The 15239-nt window shown below is 44.0% G+C and overlaps 1 protein-coding gene across 5 annotated transcripts in view; it reads right to left on the bottom strand.

The window, feature by feature from the left end:
- Positions 1 to 15239, bottom strand: part of nrxn1b (neurexin 1b) — a 179372-nt gene that overhangs the window by 4508 nt on the left and 159625 nt on the right. For 3 of the 5 annotated variants that reach the window (XM_073834314.1, XM_073834312.1, XM_073834316.1), the window contains one exon: positions 13514 to 13601. In XM_073834314.1, coding sequence (XP_073690415.1) covers positions 13514 to 13601 — 88 coding nt within the window. The remainder of the gene's footprint in view (positions 1 to 13513; positions 13602 to 15239) is intronic. The other 2 variants (XM_073834315.1, XM_073834313.1) reach the window with 1 other exon arrangement.

The following is a 15239-nucleotide window of genomic DNA, read 5'->3' on the forward strand; positions in this document are numbered from 1 at the left end:
GAAACAGCGGCCTTCTGGCTGACCGCTGGAAAAATACTGAGACATATTGCCACAACCTGCGGGGCGATGGAGACCCAGCAGGATCACAGTCAGGGACTACTCCGCGTCTAGGCCTGACTGCGGGACATGGAGGACCCAGGGTTCGCCGGAGGGAACATTCTGGGAAAATAGCGCACGGATCCTCGTGGGAATGGCGCAGCAAGCCGACACCAGCCGTCCTCCCGCTCACCTGAAGTTTTACAGTATGTTAAGACACGGGAGGATACGGCCTCTAAGCGAAGGTTGTAGAACCTGGCGAAGGTATTAGGTGTCGCCCAGCCCACAGCTCTACAGATATCTGCTAGTGAGGTGCCATGAGCCAACGCATAGGATGAGGCAACACTCCTAGTGGAGTGGGCATGAACACCTAAGGGGCATGGCTCTCCCTGGTTTTGGTATGACAGGGAGATGGCATCTACCACCCAATGGGCCAACCTCTGTTTGGAGACAGCATTGCCTTTCTGCTGACCTCCGAAGCAGACAAGAGCTGCTCGGTGCGTCTGAAGTGCCGAGTACGGTCTACGTATATTCGCAAAGCTCGGACTGGACACAGCAGCGCGGAAGCTGGGTCTGCCTCCTCCAGGGGCAGAGCTTGCAGGTTTACCACCTGATCGTGGAAAGGCGTGGTGGGAACCTTGGGCTTGGCCTCTGCTCGAGAGGAGCACCAGTCAACGAATAGACCCCACCTCAGTGCATAAGCCTGCCTAGTAGAGGGAGCTCGGGACTGAGTGATAGTTTCTATCATGGCCTGTGGAAGGCCGGAGAGGTCTGACGTGTCCCGTCCAGGAGCCAGACGTGCAGGTTCCAAAGGTCGGGGTGCGTGTGCCAAATTGTGCCCATCCCCTGAGAAAGAAGGTCTTTCCTGAAGGGGATTTTCCAGGGAGGGGCTGCCGCGAGGGAAATTAGTTCTGGGAACCAGGTCCGGGAAGTGAAATGTGACAACGTGCCCCATAGGTGGGGGTAACATGACCATATGACAGCTTAAAATGTTTTCTAATCGAATGAAATAAATACACACAACAAACCATTTTTTTGGTCATGAAATTCAATTATTAAATTATTACAATTATTAATTATTAAAATAAAGATGTTTTTTAAAAATTTAAATTCAAAATAATCTAATTTTGGAGTTTGACAGTGAACACAACCATGCTTGGGACAGCCCTGATTGCAACACACAGCTATAAAGTATAGTTAAAAAAATATTCAGACATTTAGAGACACTCCCCTCCCTCCAAACAATGCTCTTATAGAACAGTAACGATACAAATAAACGAGCCAAAATGCTTATGTTTCTTGAAATGATTAAACATCGATTGTTAGCCTTTATTCACCTGTTTCTTGTGGTTTCTCATTAAAAACCATAAAAGTAAATGATGTAAATTACATCGCTAATGTCATAGAATAGCATAGTTTAATATAGCGGGGCACATAACGCAGTATTACAACATTTCCCATCTACACGATGCAGATGTGAGTGGCTTTTCACATAGTAGACTATAATAAGTGTCATACAGGGTTGGAACGAGAGACTAAACTTATTTTATTTAATTTTATACCAAGAACAGATGCTGTTATTTATACAAATACTATGCTTTTTACAATTTAACCCCCCAACAAACCCAGAACAACCTGACTTATAATATTGTACATTTAAAAGTTACAATAAAATAGAGAGACTAAACTTGTTTTTAAATTTCAGGACTCTTGTGGCTCACTGGACTGGTTACGATGCACATAAATAAAAAAATTGTTTCGACTGGACATTTAAACCAAATTTGGTCTGTTGTTTTATAATGGTTTAAGTTATGTGATTATGTGGTTACACCAGACATGAAAAGGGATGTGAATAAAAAACACAATCATTTGTAACTCCTCTTTTGTGTATTTACTGTCCTACTGTTTGCAAATTAACTTATCCTTGTTCAATTTTAATATATTTGCATTACAGCAAAAGACTACTCAGATGATGAATCTACTAATCTCTTTGGAACAATGTCACTTACATACTGCAACATGCCAGAGCACTGATCCTTAGAAGTTATGTCTTGCTTGTCTTCTGTAAAATCCATGTCAATGCCTGAAATGTTGCATATTTCAATATTTGTTTAACAGCAAAATCAAATTCAGGGAGGTCTGGCAGTCTTGGTCTGGTATCTTCAAGTTTACAGTATATGCACCCTCAGAGTCAAGCACCCTCTGTAACTAAGCCATCACATCCCAACAATATTAGTAATGTCTACTATAAGTAGTCTTTTGATCTGTTTTCCGAGAGCTGACATTTGTTTGTCCAGATATTACTAACTTGACCACCAACACAAACCACTTGTACACTTCTCTTCTCATTTTCCTCTAAATTGTATGTGCTCCCATTTCTTCTAACAAACAAATTGTCACTCATCAACAATCCTAGATACAGATCAAAGGAGGGAGACTGTTTTCTCACAAAAAGCAAGCAATTTTCTGTTCAATAAAAGGTCTTGTTGATGGCAGTTTGAAGATGTTGAAAAAAAAAAAATCAACTGAATGGGCCCATTTAAGATATGACTGACAAAGTAGAGGCTTTATCTTCTTGACTCGCATGCCCTCAGATTTTTTTTTTTTCTTTTGACCAAGCTATGTTGGAGTAGAGATGCTGCCCTGCCTCATACTCTAGCAAATGTCACAGCAGGCAAAATCTCATCTTCTGACCTACGTCTATCTCCTGAAGCGCACATGACAAAGTTGAAGCAGATGAAGGTAGTGTTGGGATTAAAAGGTCAGTGGTTTTTGTACAATTCGATGCAGGCTTTTTGGCTTTTCAAAACTTTTCTGCACCATCTTTTCTCTTTTCTCTTTCCATTGTTGACAAAGCTGTGGCTGTACAGCAAGTCAGATGACTAGAAAAAAATGTTAATGGTGGCTGATATATTGTTCAATAAACACGTAAATATATTATGAATTCTAAAAATATATTTTTAAATGTGATTTAATTGTGTATTTATTTTTTGAGTTTATTATATACACTAGTGGCCCATTAGTTCTGTCACATTACCAAGAATAAACCCTGTCACTAATTGCCAGTCCAACCCTGCTATTGTAGGGACTGTTATCAGCACCTTCATAATGTTTTGTATAAGATGGCATAATATTACATGAAAGTGCAGATTGTTCGTAAAAGTCTTTGCTTTGTATAGCGTTGAACATACCTATTGTCTTTAATGTTGGTCATGTGCTTTCCTTATCCTGCCTCCTTGGTTGTGTTCCACTTCACTTTTCTATGCTTTTTCGTTGCTGACTTAGCTCTGTCTTGTTGATATGTATGTCATTGCTTACGTTGCATGAATGCCCACTTTGCGATAAGTTGAATTGGAACATCCTAAGCCCTTGTTCATTAGGAATCTGCAATCGAGCTGATTTATTATTTACATTTTTTCCATATAAATTTGTCGGAAGCACCATTCAGAGTTGTGTGGGGTGATGATTAAGCCAATTTGCTGTGTTGTTGCAATCGTGTTGCATATAGAGCTGCCCGAGGTGTACATATGAAGAGGATTTATCCAGTTTGTCAAAATGGAGGGCTTGAGGGTCTGTCCATATAAACTTCTCTCGTCAATTTGACAAAGGGAAACGCACTTTAAAAAATAGTGGCATTGATTCCTCTGTGGGGAGGTGACTAGTAAGGTTCATAAGTGTGTCTGAAAGTAAAGCAGAATGCACCCCTTGTTTACCTGTACAACATACCGTTTAGTCTTTGCCTAGTCCTCATTGTGCTCACCTGTGCCTCCTGTGCTTTCCTTCCTATGCACTATGTCCTCTACAATCATGTTATTGCCAGATTATTTTGTACTCCACAAGGTTTGCCTTGTTTAGTTTTTTTCTTTTTTTTGTCTTGTTACACTTTGTCTTTCCCTATTGTGTCTGTGTTTCAGAATAGTACCCAGTCCTGCATTTTGTAGTTGGCGACTCTCCGTCCTGCTCTGTCCAACTCTGCCCAGTTTGAAGTTTCTCTGGTCAGCAGCTACACTCATGCTTTTGACTCCTGGTCTGTTCCAAGCCCCCTGGTACCCATTGGCTCTATCTAGCCCAGGGATGGCCAACATCGGTCCTGGAGAGCCATAGTCCTTCAGAGCTCAGCTCCAACCTAAATCAAACACATCTGAACAAGCTGATCCATGTCTAAGATTTACTAGAAAGCTACAGGCAAGGTAATATCAAGGTTGGAGTAAAACTCTGCAGGACTCTCTAGGACCAATACTGACCAGCCCCAAAGTGCATGAAAATGCCTCATAACTTGTAGAAGTCTATAATTATAGTGGCGCTTTGTGTTCAAAAAATGTATTAGAGAAAGAATAGAAACGGTGATGGTAAACAGAACAGCAAAAGACTTACTCTAACTGAGTACCATCTGTTTGTTTTAGCACATTTAGCACAGGTGCTATAGTCACTTTATTTTTAACTTCAGTGGCAAAGCTTCCAGTGCCAGCCAGTTTCAGTTATTTTGCCAGTACAAAAACAGTTCATCATGCTGCTTGATATTATGCTGAACGGTCCATTTTTTACTTCTCTGTTGGAACACTCAGATAAAGTTGAAAGAGCTGCCTCTCTCACGATGAGGGATCATCTGCTGGAATGCAGCCATCTGCTACTCCACCAAACGGACCTTGATGTGTGCGGTATAAAGGGTCGAAACAAATGCAGAGCTGCTGCTGCTGTAAACACAAGCATTGACTAGAGTGACGATCATCGGTTGCTGCGACGGAGCCGGGTGGTAGACGTGTGTGGTAAGAGATTGATTCATCATACAGTGTAGATAGCTACACAAGCCTTATGTTTGAGCTGGTTTTGGGCATGTAAATAAATTAGCACAATAATAATAATAATAATAATAATAATAATAATATCATGCATCAGTGATCTCGCAGGCTGACAATAGGACCAACAGTACTGTAGCATATTATTTACTCACCCTCCATGCTAGGTGTATATGACTTTCAGACGAATGCAATCTAAGTTAAATTAAAAATGATCTTGGCACTCCCAAGCTTTAGAACGGCATAGACTGAACGGCATAGACTAAATGGCATAGACTGAATGGCATAGACTGAACGGCATAGACTGAACGGCATAGACAAGTGTTTCTATCCATCAGTCCAAAACAAGTCGATCCATAATAAAAAGTGCCTCACATGGCTCCGGGGTCAGTAAAAGCCTCCTTTAGCGATCCAATGTGTTTTGTAAGAAAAATATCCTGTCACGGTTCATGGGTTTACTCTCCCATCTTGCTGCTCTGTTTGTCTCTCCCTGTGTGTGTGTGTGTGTGTGTGTGTGTGCTAGTGGGCGTGGCCGCTGCCGCTCACGAGCTGATTGTCTCCAGCTGTCGCTCGTTTGCGCAGCTATTTAATGCCTGCTCTGTTTGTCTCATGTTGTCAGATCATTGGTTTGTTTCGTCGGTCCTGGTTCTCTCTCTGTGTTCTCTCCCGACCCTGTTACATGTGGATTCGCTCCCTGGGATTTATCTGTTCCGGCTGGCTGTTGCTGACTTCTCCTGGTCGCCCATTGATTACCTGCGTTACCAGCGTCACCATCGGCGATCTCACCGGCTCGTCTGACCTTCTCTGTGAAACCTTCTGTTTATTTAATAAACTGTTTAACTTACTCGCTCTTGAATCCATCTCATTTATCATGACAGAACGATCTGACCAGCTAATGGATTCAGCGAGTGCTCAAACTCTGCAGGACATTTTGGCATCTAATAACGCTCGTATGGATCGGCAGGACGAACAGATGCTGGCCACTGGACGAGCCGTTCAAGCCCTGGTAGCGCAGGTATCCGAGCTCACCAATCAGTTACAACGCCTGAGATCACCCGCTGCGCTACCCCCACCGCCTTCCCCTCCGCCCGCTGTGGTTAACACCACGTCTCATCACGAGCCTCGTCTGCCGACTCCGGAACTCTATGCGGGTGAGCCCAATTTATGCAGAGCCTTTTTGACCAAATGCTCAATGTTCTTCTCGTTACAGCCTAACACTTTCGCATCCGAACAATCGAAAGTGGCGTTGGTGTTGACTCTGCTTTCGGGCCGTGCAGCTCAGTGGGGAACGGCGTTGTGGGAGAATAAACATCCCTGTTGTGCCTCGTTCCAGCTCCTTTCTGAAGAGATGAGACGGGTATTTGATCGGGCCGTCATCGGGCGCGAGGCAGCCAGCATGTTAGCCAATCTACGGCAAGCTGATCGCTCGGTTTCGGACTATTCCATCGAATTCCGGACGCTGGCTGCCGAGTGCAAATGGAACGAGGCGGCGCAGTGGGACATCTTCCTGCATGGGTTGGCTGACCGTATTCAACGGGAGATCTTCACGCTGGAACTACCTCCTGATCTCAATGGACTGATTTCCTTGGCCCTCCGGGTGGATGCTAGACTCCAACGACGTGACCAACTGACCCACCTCAGTCCCGGATCTGCTTGGCTGGAACAGGGTTCCAGTGTCGCTAATACGGTCAGCCCACTTCAAGATCCTGAACCCATGCAGGTGGGTAGAGCTCGGCTCTCCCGGGAGGAGAGAGAACGTCGAAGATCCAGAGGTCTGTGTTTGTACTGCGGTGCCGCTGGACATTTCCTCAACACCTGTCCAGTAAAAGGCCAAACCCGACAGTAGGATGGAGGTTACTGTCGGGCGGATTATCCCAGGACAAACCCTCATCCACCACTCTTCTCCCGGTGAGACTTCAATGGGCGGCCAGGTTCCACCACTGTCAGGCCCTCGTGGACTCTGGACCGGAAGGTAATATTATGGACTGGAACCTTGTATGCTCCCTACGCATTCCCACTACTCCTCTTAAGACTGTCATTTCTGTGAATGCTCTTAATGGTCAAACTCTTCCTCCCATTACTCACACCACCTGCTCTCTCACTATGATCACCTCTGGCAACCACAAGGAAGAGATTACCTTCCTGCTCGCAGAGTCCCCCCTGGTTCCCATAGTCCTTGGGCACCCCTGGCTCGTCCGTCATCGACCCACCGTGGATTGGGGCCTTAATTCTGTTTCCTCTTGGGGCGAATCCTGTTTTGCTAACTGTCTCTTGTCTGCTTGTCCGTCTGTTTCTCGTTCTCTGTTGCAGGATGAGTCGGTGGACCTGTCAAACGTGCCCTGGGAGTACCTCGACCTGAAGGAAGTGTTCCGTAAGTCCAGAGCTGCTTCTCTTCCTCCGCATCGTCCCTATGACTGTGCTATAGACTTACTGCCAGGTACGTCTCCGCCTAAGGGCAAGTTATACTCGCTTTCTGCTCCTGAAAGGGAGGCCATGGAGAAATATATTTCTGATTCTCTGGCAGCCGGGATCATCCGCCCTTCCTCCTCTCCTGCCGGGGCGGGATTCTTTTTCGTGGGTAAGAAGGATGGCTCTCTGCGACCATGTATCGATTATCGGGGGTTGAATAACATCACGGTAAAGAACACTTACCCTTTGCCGCTGATGTCTTCAGCCTTCGAACAGTTGCAGGGAGCGTCTATCTTCACGAAACTGGATCTTCGCAACGCCTACCATTTGATCCGCATCAGGGAGGGGGATGAGTGGAAGACCGCCTTTAATACCCCCAGGGGGCACTTTGAATATCTGGTCATGCCCTTCGGCTTGTCCAACTCCCCCGCGGTCTTTCAAGCACTCGTCAATGACGTGCTGAGAGACATGGTCGACCAATTTCTGTATGTCTACCTGGACGACATATTGATTTTTTTCCTCTTCTCTCCAGGAACACGTTCAGCACGTCAGGCGGGTGCTCCAATGGCTGCTAGAGAATGGGCTTTTCGTCAAGGCGGAGAAGTGCGCGTTCCATGCACAGTCGGTTCCCTTTCTGGGGTTTATCGTCTCATCCGAGGGAGTACGCATGGATCCCGACAAGGTTAAGGCTGTGGTAAATTGGCCAACCCCCGATTCCCGCAAGGCCCTGCAGAGGTTTTTGGGGTTCGCCAATTTCTACCAGCGTTTCATTCGCAACTTCAGCCAACTAGCCGCTCCTCTGACAGCTTTGACCTCTACCAAGACTGCGTTCAGGTGGTCTGATGCTGCCGAGACAGCATTTTCCAACCTCAAGAGCCGCTTTGTTTCGGCCCCCATTCTTGTTGCCCCTGATCCCACACGTCAGTTTGTGGTAGAGGTCGACGCGTCAGAGGTAGGGGTAGGTGCGGTTCTCTCCCAGCGCACTCCTGCGGATGATAGGATGCACCCTTGCACATTTTTTTCTCATCGTTTGTCCCCCGCTGAATGTAATTACGATATTGGTAATGTTGTTGGCAGTCAAGCTAGCGTTGGAGGAATGGCGCCATTGGTTAGAGGGCTCGGGGGTGCCTTTTATCGTTTGGACCGATCACAAGAACCTCGAATACATCAGGTCTGCTAAACGCCTTAACTCCAGGCAGGCCCGATGGGCTCTTTTTTTCGGACGCTTTGATTTTTCGATCTCGTACCGGCCGGGTTCTAAGAACACCAAACCCGACGCCTTATCACGCGTTTTTGACCGTTCGGAACGTCCATCCGCTCCCGAGTGCGTCATTCCGGAGAAACCTATTGTTTCTACACTCACTTGGGAGGTGGAGACTAAGGTACGCGCGGCCTTAGAAGGGATAACGTCCCCGGTCGGTTGCCCATCGGGTCGTTTATTTGTGCCGGAGAGGCTTCGGTCCGACGTTATCAAGTGGGCTCATTGTTCCAACGTGGCCTGTCATCCAGGAGTAAGTCGCACATTATTTCTCGTTAAACAGCGATTCTGGTGGCCCTCTATGGCTCGTGACACTCAAGGTTTTGTTTTGGCCTGCTCGGTCTGCGCTCGCTCTAAGACTTCCAATCGACCCCCTGAGGGGTTACTCCAACCGCTGTCGGTCCCTTCGAGACCCTGGTCCCACATCGCGCTCGATTTTGTTACGGCCCTCCCACTCTCCCAGGGCAATACGGTTGTTTTGACCGTAGTGGACCGGTTCTCGAAGGCGGCCCATTTTATTCCCTTACCTAAATTACCTTCTGCTAAGGAGACAGTGGTAGCTGTCGTAGACCACATCTTTCGCGTTCATGGCCTCCCGAAGGATGTGGTCTCCGACAGGGGTCCCCAGTTCATTTCCAAATTCTGGAAGGAATTTTGCCATCTACTGGGGGCAAGTGTTAGTCTGTCCTCTGGTTTCCATCCTCAGAGCAACGGTCAGACTGAGCGGGCCAACCAGGACCTTGAGAGGGTGTTACGATGTTTGGTTTCACAGAATCCTTCCTCCTGGAGCCAACAACTTTCATGGGTTGAGTACGCGCATAACTTGTTACCAGTATCGTCTACGGGCCTGTCACCGTTCGAGTGTAGTTTAGGGTACCAGCCACCTCTTTTTCCCAGTCTGGAATCCGAAGTCGCGGTCCCCTCTGCCCACGCCTTCGTCCAGAGGTGTCGCCGCACCTGGAAGAGAGCCAGAGAGACTCTCCTCCAGGTGGGAGCGCGCACCAAGGCCAAAGCCGATCGCCACCGGTCTAGGCCTCCCATCTACGTCGTCGGTCAAAAAGTGTGGCTTTCCTCCAAGAACATTCCTCTCCGATCCGTTTGTAATAAGCTTGCTCCCAAATTCATAGGCCCGTTCCCTGTCACTAAAATCATTAGCCCAGTGGCAGTCCGCCTCAAACTTCCTCCTGCGTACAGGAGAATTCATCCAGTTTTTCATGTCTCCAAAATTAAACCCGTTTTTTATTCTCCTATTAATCCGCCTGTCCCAGTTCCCCCACCGCCGCGTCTCGTAGATGGGGAACCTACCTATTCGGTCAACCGTATTCTGGACTCGAGGCGGAGGGAACGAGGATTCCAGTACTTGGCGGACTGGGAAGGTTACGGTCCGGAGGAGAGAAGTTGGGTGCCTGCTAGGGACATATTGGATCACTCCCTTATCGATGATTACAATCGACGGGTAGGTTCTTCTGGGAGCGCCAGGAGGTGCTCCTAGGAGGAGGGGTACTGTCACGGTTCATGGGTTCACTCTCTCATCTTGCTGCTCTGTTTGTCTCTCCCTGTGTGTGTGTGTGTGTGTGCTAGTGGGCGTGGCCGCTGCCGCTCACGAGCTGATTGTCTCCAGCTGTCGCTCGTTTGCACAGCTATTTAATGCCTGCTCTGTTTGTCTCATGTTGTCAGATCGTTGGTTTGTTTCGTCGGTCCTGGTTCTCTCCCTGTGTTCTCTCCCGACCCTGTTTCATGTGGATTCGCTCCCTGGGATTTATCTGTTCCGGCTGGCTGTTGCTGACTTCTCCTGGTCGCCCATTGATTACCTGCGTTACCAGCGTCACCATCGGCGATCTCACCGGCTCGTCTGACCTTCTCTGTGAAACCTTCTGTTTATTTAATAAACTGTTTAACTTACTCGCTCTTGAATCCATCTCATTTATCATGACATATCCATATTTAAAACATAAGAATCACTTTAATCTAGCTTGCGCAGTTGTACACGGAACTTGCTGCTTTGGGAAGGAGTGTGGCAGGACTGAAACGGCATCTAAGCTGTTCGCCAATCACAACACAGTGGGACTGCTAACCAATCACAACATATTTCGTTTTTTGGAAGGCGGACTTTCATCAAACCTGGAACTAATTGAGCCATTTGTGCCAGGCTGGGGAGATAGCTACTGTAATAATGCAAATTATGTGAAAAATAATACGCTTTTCGAACCACCAAGCATGAGAGCATGTTCTAGTGCACCCCCAAAACAAAATAAAGACTTTGTAAAAGAGGTCCGTTCCTTTTGTAACATTTCTGTGTTTTCTTTTGTTTTGGGAAGCGTTTGAGTGTCTTCTGTCCAGGAAGAAGACCGATTGGTTACTGCAGTCTAATTGGTGCCATGCCCTGCCTGGTCAGCTGACTCCTAGCAGCTTATAAAAGCTTTGTCCTCACTCGTTGTGTTTGCCTTGTCTGAATTTGATAATTAGTTCCAAACCATGTATAACTGTGAGAGTATGTGTGTTCATTTTTGAGAGTTTGACTGAGATAGATTGTTTGTTTGCTTAACCAACTTATTTGAGATATTGACAACCGCATGTTCATTGACCTTGATTCTGGATTGCCCCTGTTTGGACCTGCTAATTCTTATAAATGTAAACAATTGTACATAATATCTTGAGGAGGAAGGGAGACTGATGCCATTTTTTGTTTGAACTTTTGTTTGCTTTTCAAAAAGAACTCTATGTCATACTGTCTTTCATGATACACCTTTACCTCAGACGTGGCGTAACAAGTGCACTCATAAAATTGAAGCTTGCTTTGCCAGCAAAACAGCCAGTGTGTGCAAGGCTGACCAGAACCCAAGTATGTCTTATTCAATAATGAAGAGGTCAGTCTACATGGCTTAGATCAGAGGTCTCAAACTCAATTCCTGGAGTTTAGCTCCAACCAGGTCCAACTCACACCTGCTTGGAAGTTTCTAGTAATCCTGAAGACCTTGATTAGCTGGATCAGCTGTGTTTGATTAGGGTTGGAGCTAAACTGTGCAGAGCAGTGGCCCTCCAGGAATTGAGTTTGAGACCAATGGCTTAGATGAAAGAGTTGATCTGTACTTCCATTTAGTTTCCAATGCAGGAGAAAGTGTTTTTTCCATGTGTCACCATGCTTCCAAGTATAGCACACATCAGTGATGTCCAAGGTGGTCTGGATAATGATCCTGACTAAAAATACAAAATATCTGATTTTGAAAATACTTATGAAATAATCTAATTCATATCTCATAAAATGACCTAACTATAATGGAATGATCAATCACACGGTGCCCCCTGTGCCTCGTTTGTCCAGGAGAAAACATATTGCTGCTTTCTACAACTGATAGCAGCGGTATTACAAATAACTGCTGCCTATAGGGAATCAAAGGTCAGAAATGACCTTGCCTGGAAAAATCCAGCCCATCTGGCTGATGCATTCTCCTGTGAATGTATAAATAAATAAATGGACAAAAACCACCAAAAATACACACTATATTACATATTTTACAGTAATGCATTGGCTTCCAGTGTGTCATCAATATGACAAAATCTCAAAGATGCAACACACATATTGTGCATATCATCACAGATGATAAACCATGCAGGAGTAGCCAGACACTTCCTAAAAGCCATTGTCGCCACTTAAAACATGTAATAATTTAACTCACTGGTAGAGGACAAACCATGGACTGAAGAAAAGAAAGTGTACACTTATAAGGCAACAATGTAGCTTCTTATGACGGTTGCTCTAGTGGCCTTGAAATTCCATAATCGGTGACGTGAATGCACTTTTTTTCTGAAAGATAGATGGCTCAATTCTCTTGCTGCCACTGAGTCATGGGAGAGATAAGCAGCTAGTGAATCTACCGCTGCTGGGATGATGTGTATCAATGAAAAACTGCACCTTTTCATGTGAGTAAGTGAGAGAGGCACAAAGCATTGACTTTTACTGATTCAACAATCTCAATCGTACAGGACTTAGGCCAATCCCAAGGCTGTGAGGCCATGTCATTCCTCAGAGATCACAGCATGCAAAGAAAATAGAGCAAAATTCACATAAATTTTAGTAGCTGACAAAACGCCAATACGCCAATCTGGCTCAGGTACTCTCATATTAAATTATAATCAGGGTGCGATTTGTTAAAAAAAACAGAGGGGGGGATATTTAATCCAAAATGTCATTAATGAAATTTTAGTGAAGACATTTAGACAGTGTAGAAATAAAGTGTGATGGTAACACTTTAAACTAGAGAACACATTTTTACTGTTAATTAGGAGTTGTCCTTCAGTAAACTCCTAATTTGCTGGTTATTGACAGTAATAATGTACTTGCAGTAGTTATGTTTAAGTACTGGGCTAGAGGATCTACAATATAATCATGCAGAACAAGGCATTAATATGTGCTTTGTAAGTACTAATAAACAGCCAATATGCTAGTAATATGCATGCTAATAAGCAAATTGATAAAAGTGAGTAGTCAATGATAATAGTAATGAATAGTAAAAAACATATAAAGTAATTATTGAAACTGAATTATTTAGTATATAAAAGTTATTCGCTAAAAACCACATGAGGTATTGAAATAAGCACTGCCATTTATAAACAAATACTCACCAGTGACTATTACCTATTATCTCATAAAAAATAAATTAAAATCTTTTTGCTCCACTTATCTTCTCACCACATTCACTATTGTTTTTCTACACACAAGCATAAATGTGCAATTTATCTATAATGGCAAACTCAATCAACTTGCTGTAAACTTCCTGATGTGGGACCAATTGTGTAGGAAAGCCCAACCCGAACAGCACTAAAGAGAACATTTTAACATTTTAAAATTTCAGAAACAGGCACATTGCTGTAGAAGTGCTCTGGAGGAAGTCTCTTTTTCCCATATACCTGCATCTGCACATTCTACAGACACAACTGTTGAGGCGAAAGTGAGAACAAACAGTGAAAGACTGACACAGTCAGAAAGAAAATTAGTAATAAAGAGATGACTAACCTAACCCACCTGAGCTTGGCTCGCACGGGTCTATGTCCTCATCGTCACTGGGGCACTCGGCAGACGCCACCAACAAGTCATCAGTAGTCTGGAAAACAGATGGTTAGGGAAAGAGAGGCTGAATTCAAGATGAACTGCACACAGAATGAAAAACATTCAATAAACCAATTAGAATGGGGGAAATTAGCTCAACTGAATGAATATACAAAGCATTGGATTAAGACTCTTTTATCTATGAAAAGTAATAGTAAACAAATAATTATAACAGATTACAGACATTCTGAATATCAACATCAGAGTGAATAACTGTGCTACACTTGCTGGGAGCAAATTAAGCAAATATATTTCTAATTCTGAATTAACTTTCCATTTCTTGAAACAGACTTTTTTCATGTTACACAGAGAGTACACACACCATTACTTGGTTATTGGCAAGCTACTTTTTGTTTGTTCTGTTAGTGAAAACAGCCTTTGCCAACTAGACAGACTATATTTATTTGTGTAAACAGACACCTTCAAAATTAAATGTAATACTTTGTGCATTGCCTTTAGGTTATTGGCTCTTTGACTGTGAGCAGTTCCAACTGGCTTTTATTCCTTATTCTTATAGCTTATAAGCTTATAACAGTCTTGCTACAATTTTGTGCCAGTTTAGTTTATTCTTTCTCCAGGTTCAATATGAGATTCACAGTGTAATTACAGATGATGGTGTGGAAATATAGCTGAGGCTCAACCTGAGAGCAAATGAAACAGAAGGTCATTCACATCATAATGATAACAGATACTGTCATTTGTAACTAATGACACACAAATTTGCAATTATAGTTAATTAATTATACTTTGACTGCTTGCAGGAGCCAAAAGGTAAGATGATGGAAATGTCAATCTTAGGCTACGTTCAGTCCTGCAAAGGTTGTTTTTGGCTGTTTGATATGCACTTTTTAATTATTATTATTATTATTATTATTATTATTATTATTATTATTATTATTATACTGTATTTTATTATAAACTAATATATATATATATATATATATAATTTTTTTTTTTTTTTAATTGTTAAAACATTAAATAATGTAGCATATCAAAGCGAATCAGACCATTTAAGATTCAATCAGAACATTGTTGAAACCTGAGGTGCCAAATTCCACAAGGAGGCCAAAGACAACAGGGATGATGGTAAATCAGGCCCTAGCACCAGCCAGCCTGAAATAAACTTAACCAACAAACTCCAACCAGCAGCTTTGAACAGCTTGCAACCCCGAGTTAAGACAATGTCTAATTGGTCAAGACACATTTCTGCTGCGTCTTGGCAGATCATCATCTAGCGCCTTAACTCTGGAACAATCTACCTAACACTGTTCGGGAGGCAGACACAATCTATCAGTTTAAATCTAGATTAAAGACATCTCTTTAACCTGGCCTACTCATAAAACATTAACACATTCCTATAATTCAAATCCGTTAAAGGATTGTTAGGCTGCATTAATTAGGTCAACCGGAACCAAAAACACCTCCCATAACACCTGATGTACTCGTTGCATCGTAAGAAGAATGGCATCTACGCTAATATTAGTCTGTTTCATTGTTATTCCGAGGTCACCGTAGCCACCAGACCCAGCATGTATCCGGATCAGATGGTCACTGCAGTCCCCCGGATCCAGTCCGTACCCAGCTCAGATCATTGATCACCACCTGGAGATGACTTCTATAGCCCTGAATGTCA

The sequence above is a fragment of the Garra rufa genome, chromosome 2 (assembly GCF_049309525.1).
Source record: "Garra rufa chromosome 2, GarRuf1.0, whole genome shotgun sequence".
Classification (NCBI taxonomy): Eukaryota; Metazoa; Chordata; class Actinopteri; order Cypriniformes; family Cyprinidae; genus Garra; species Garra rufa.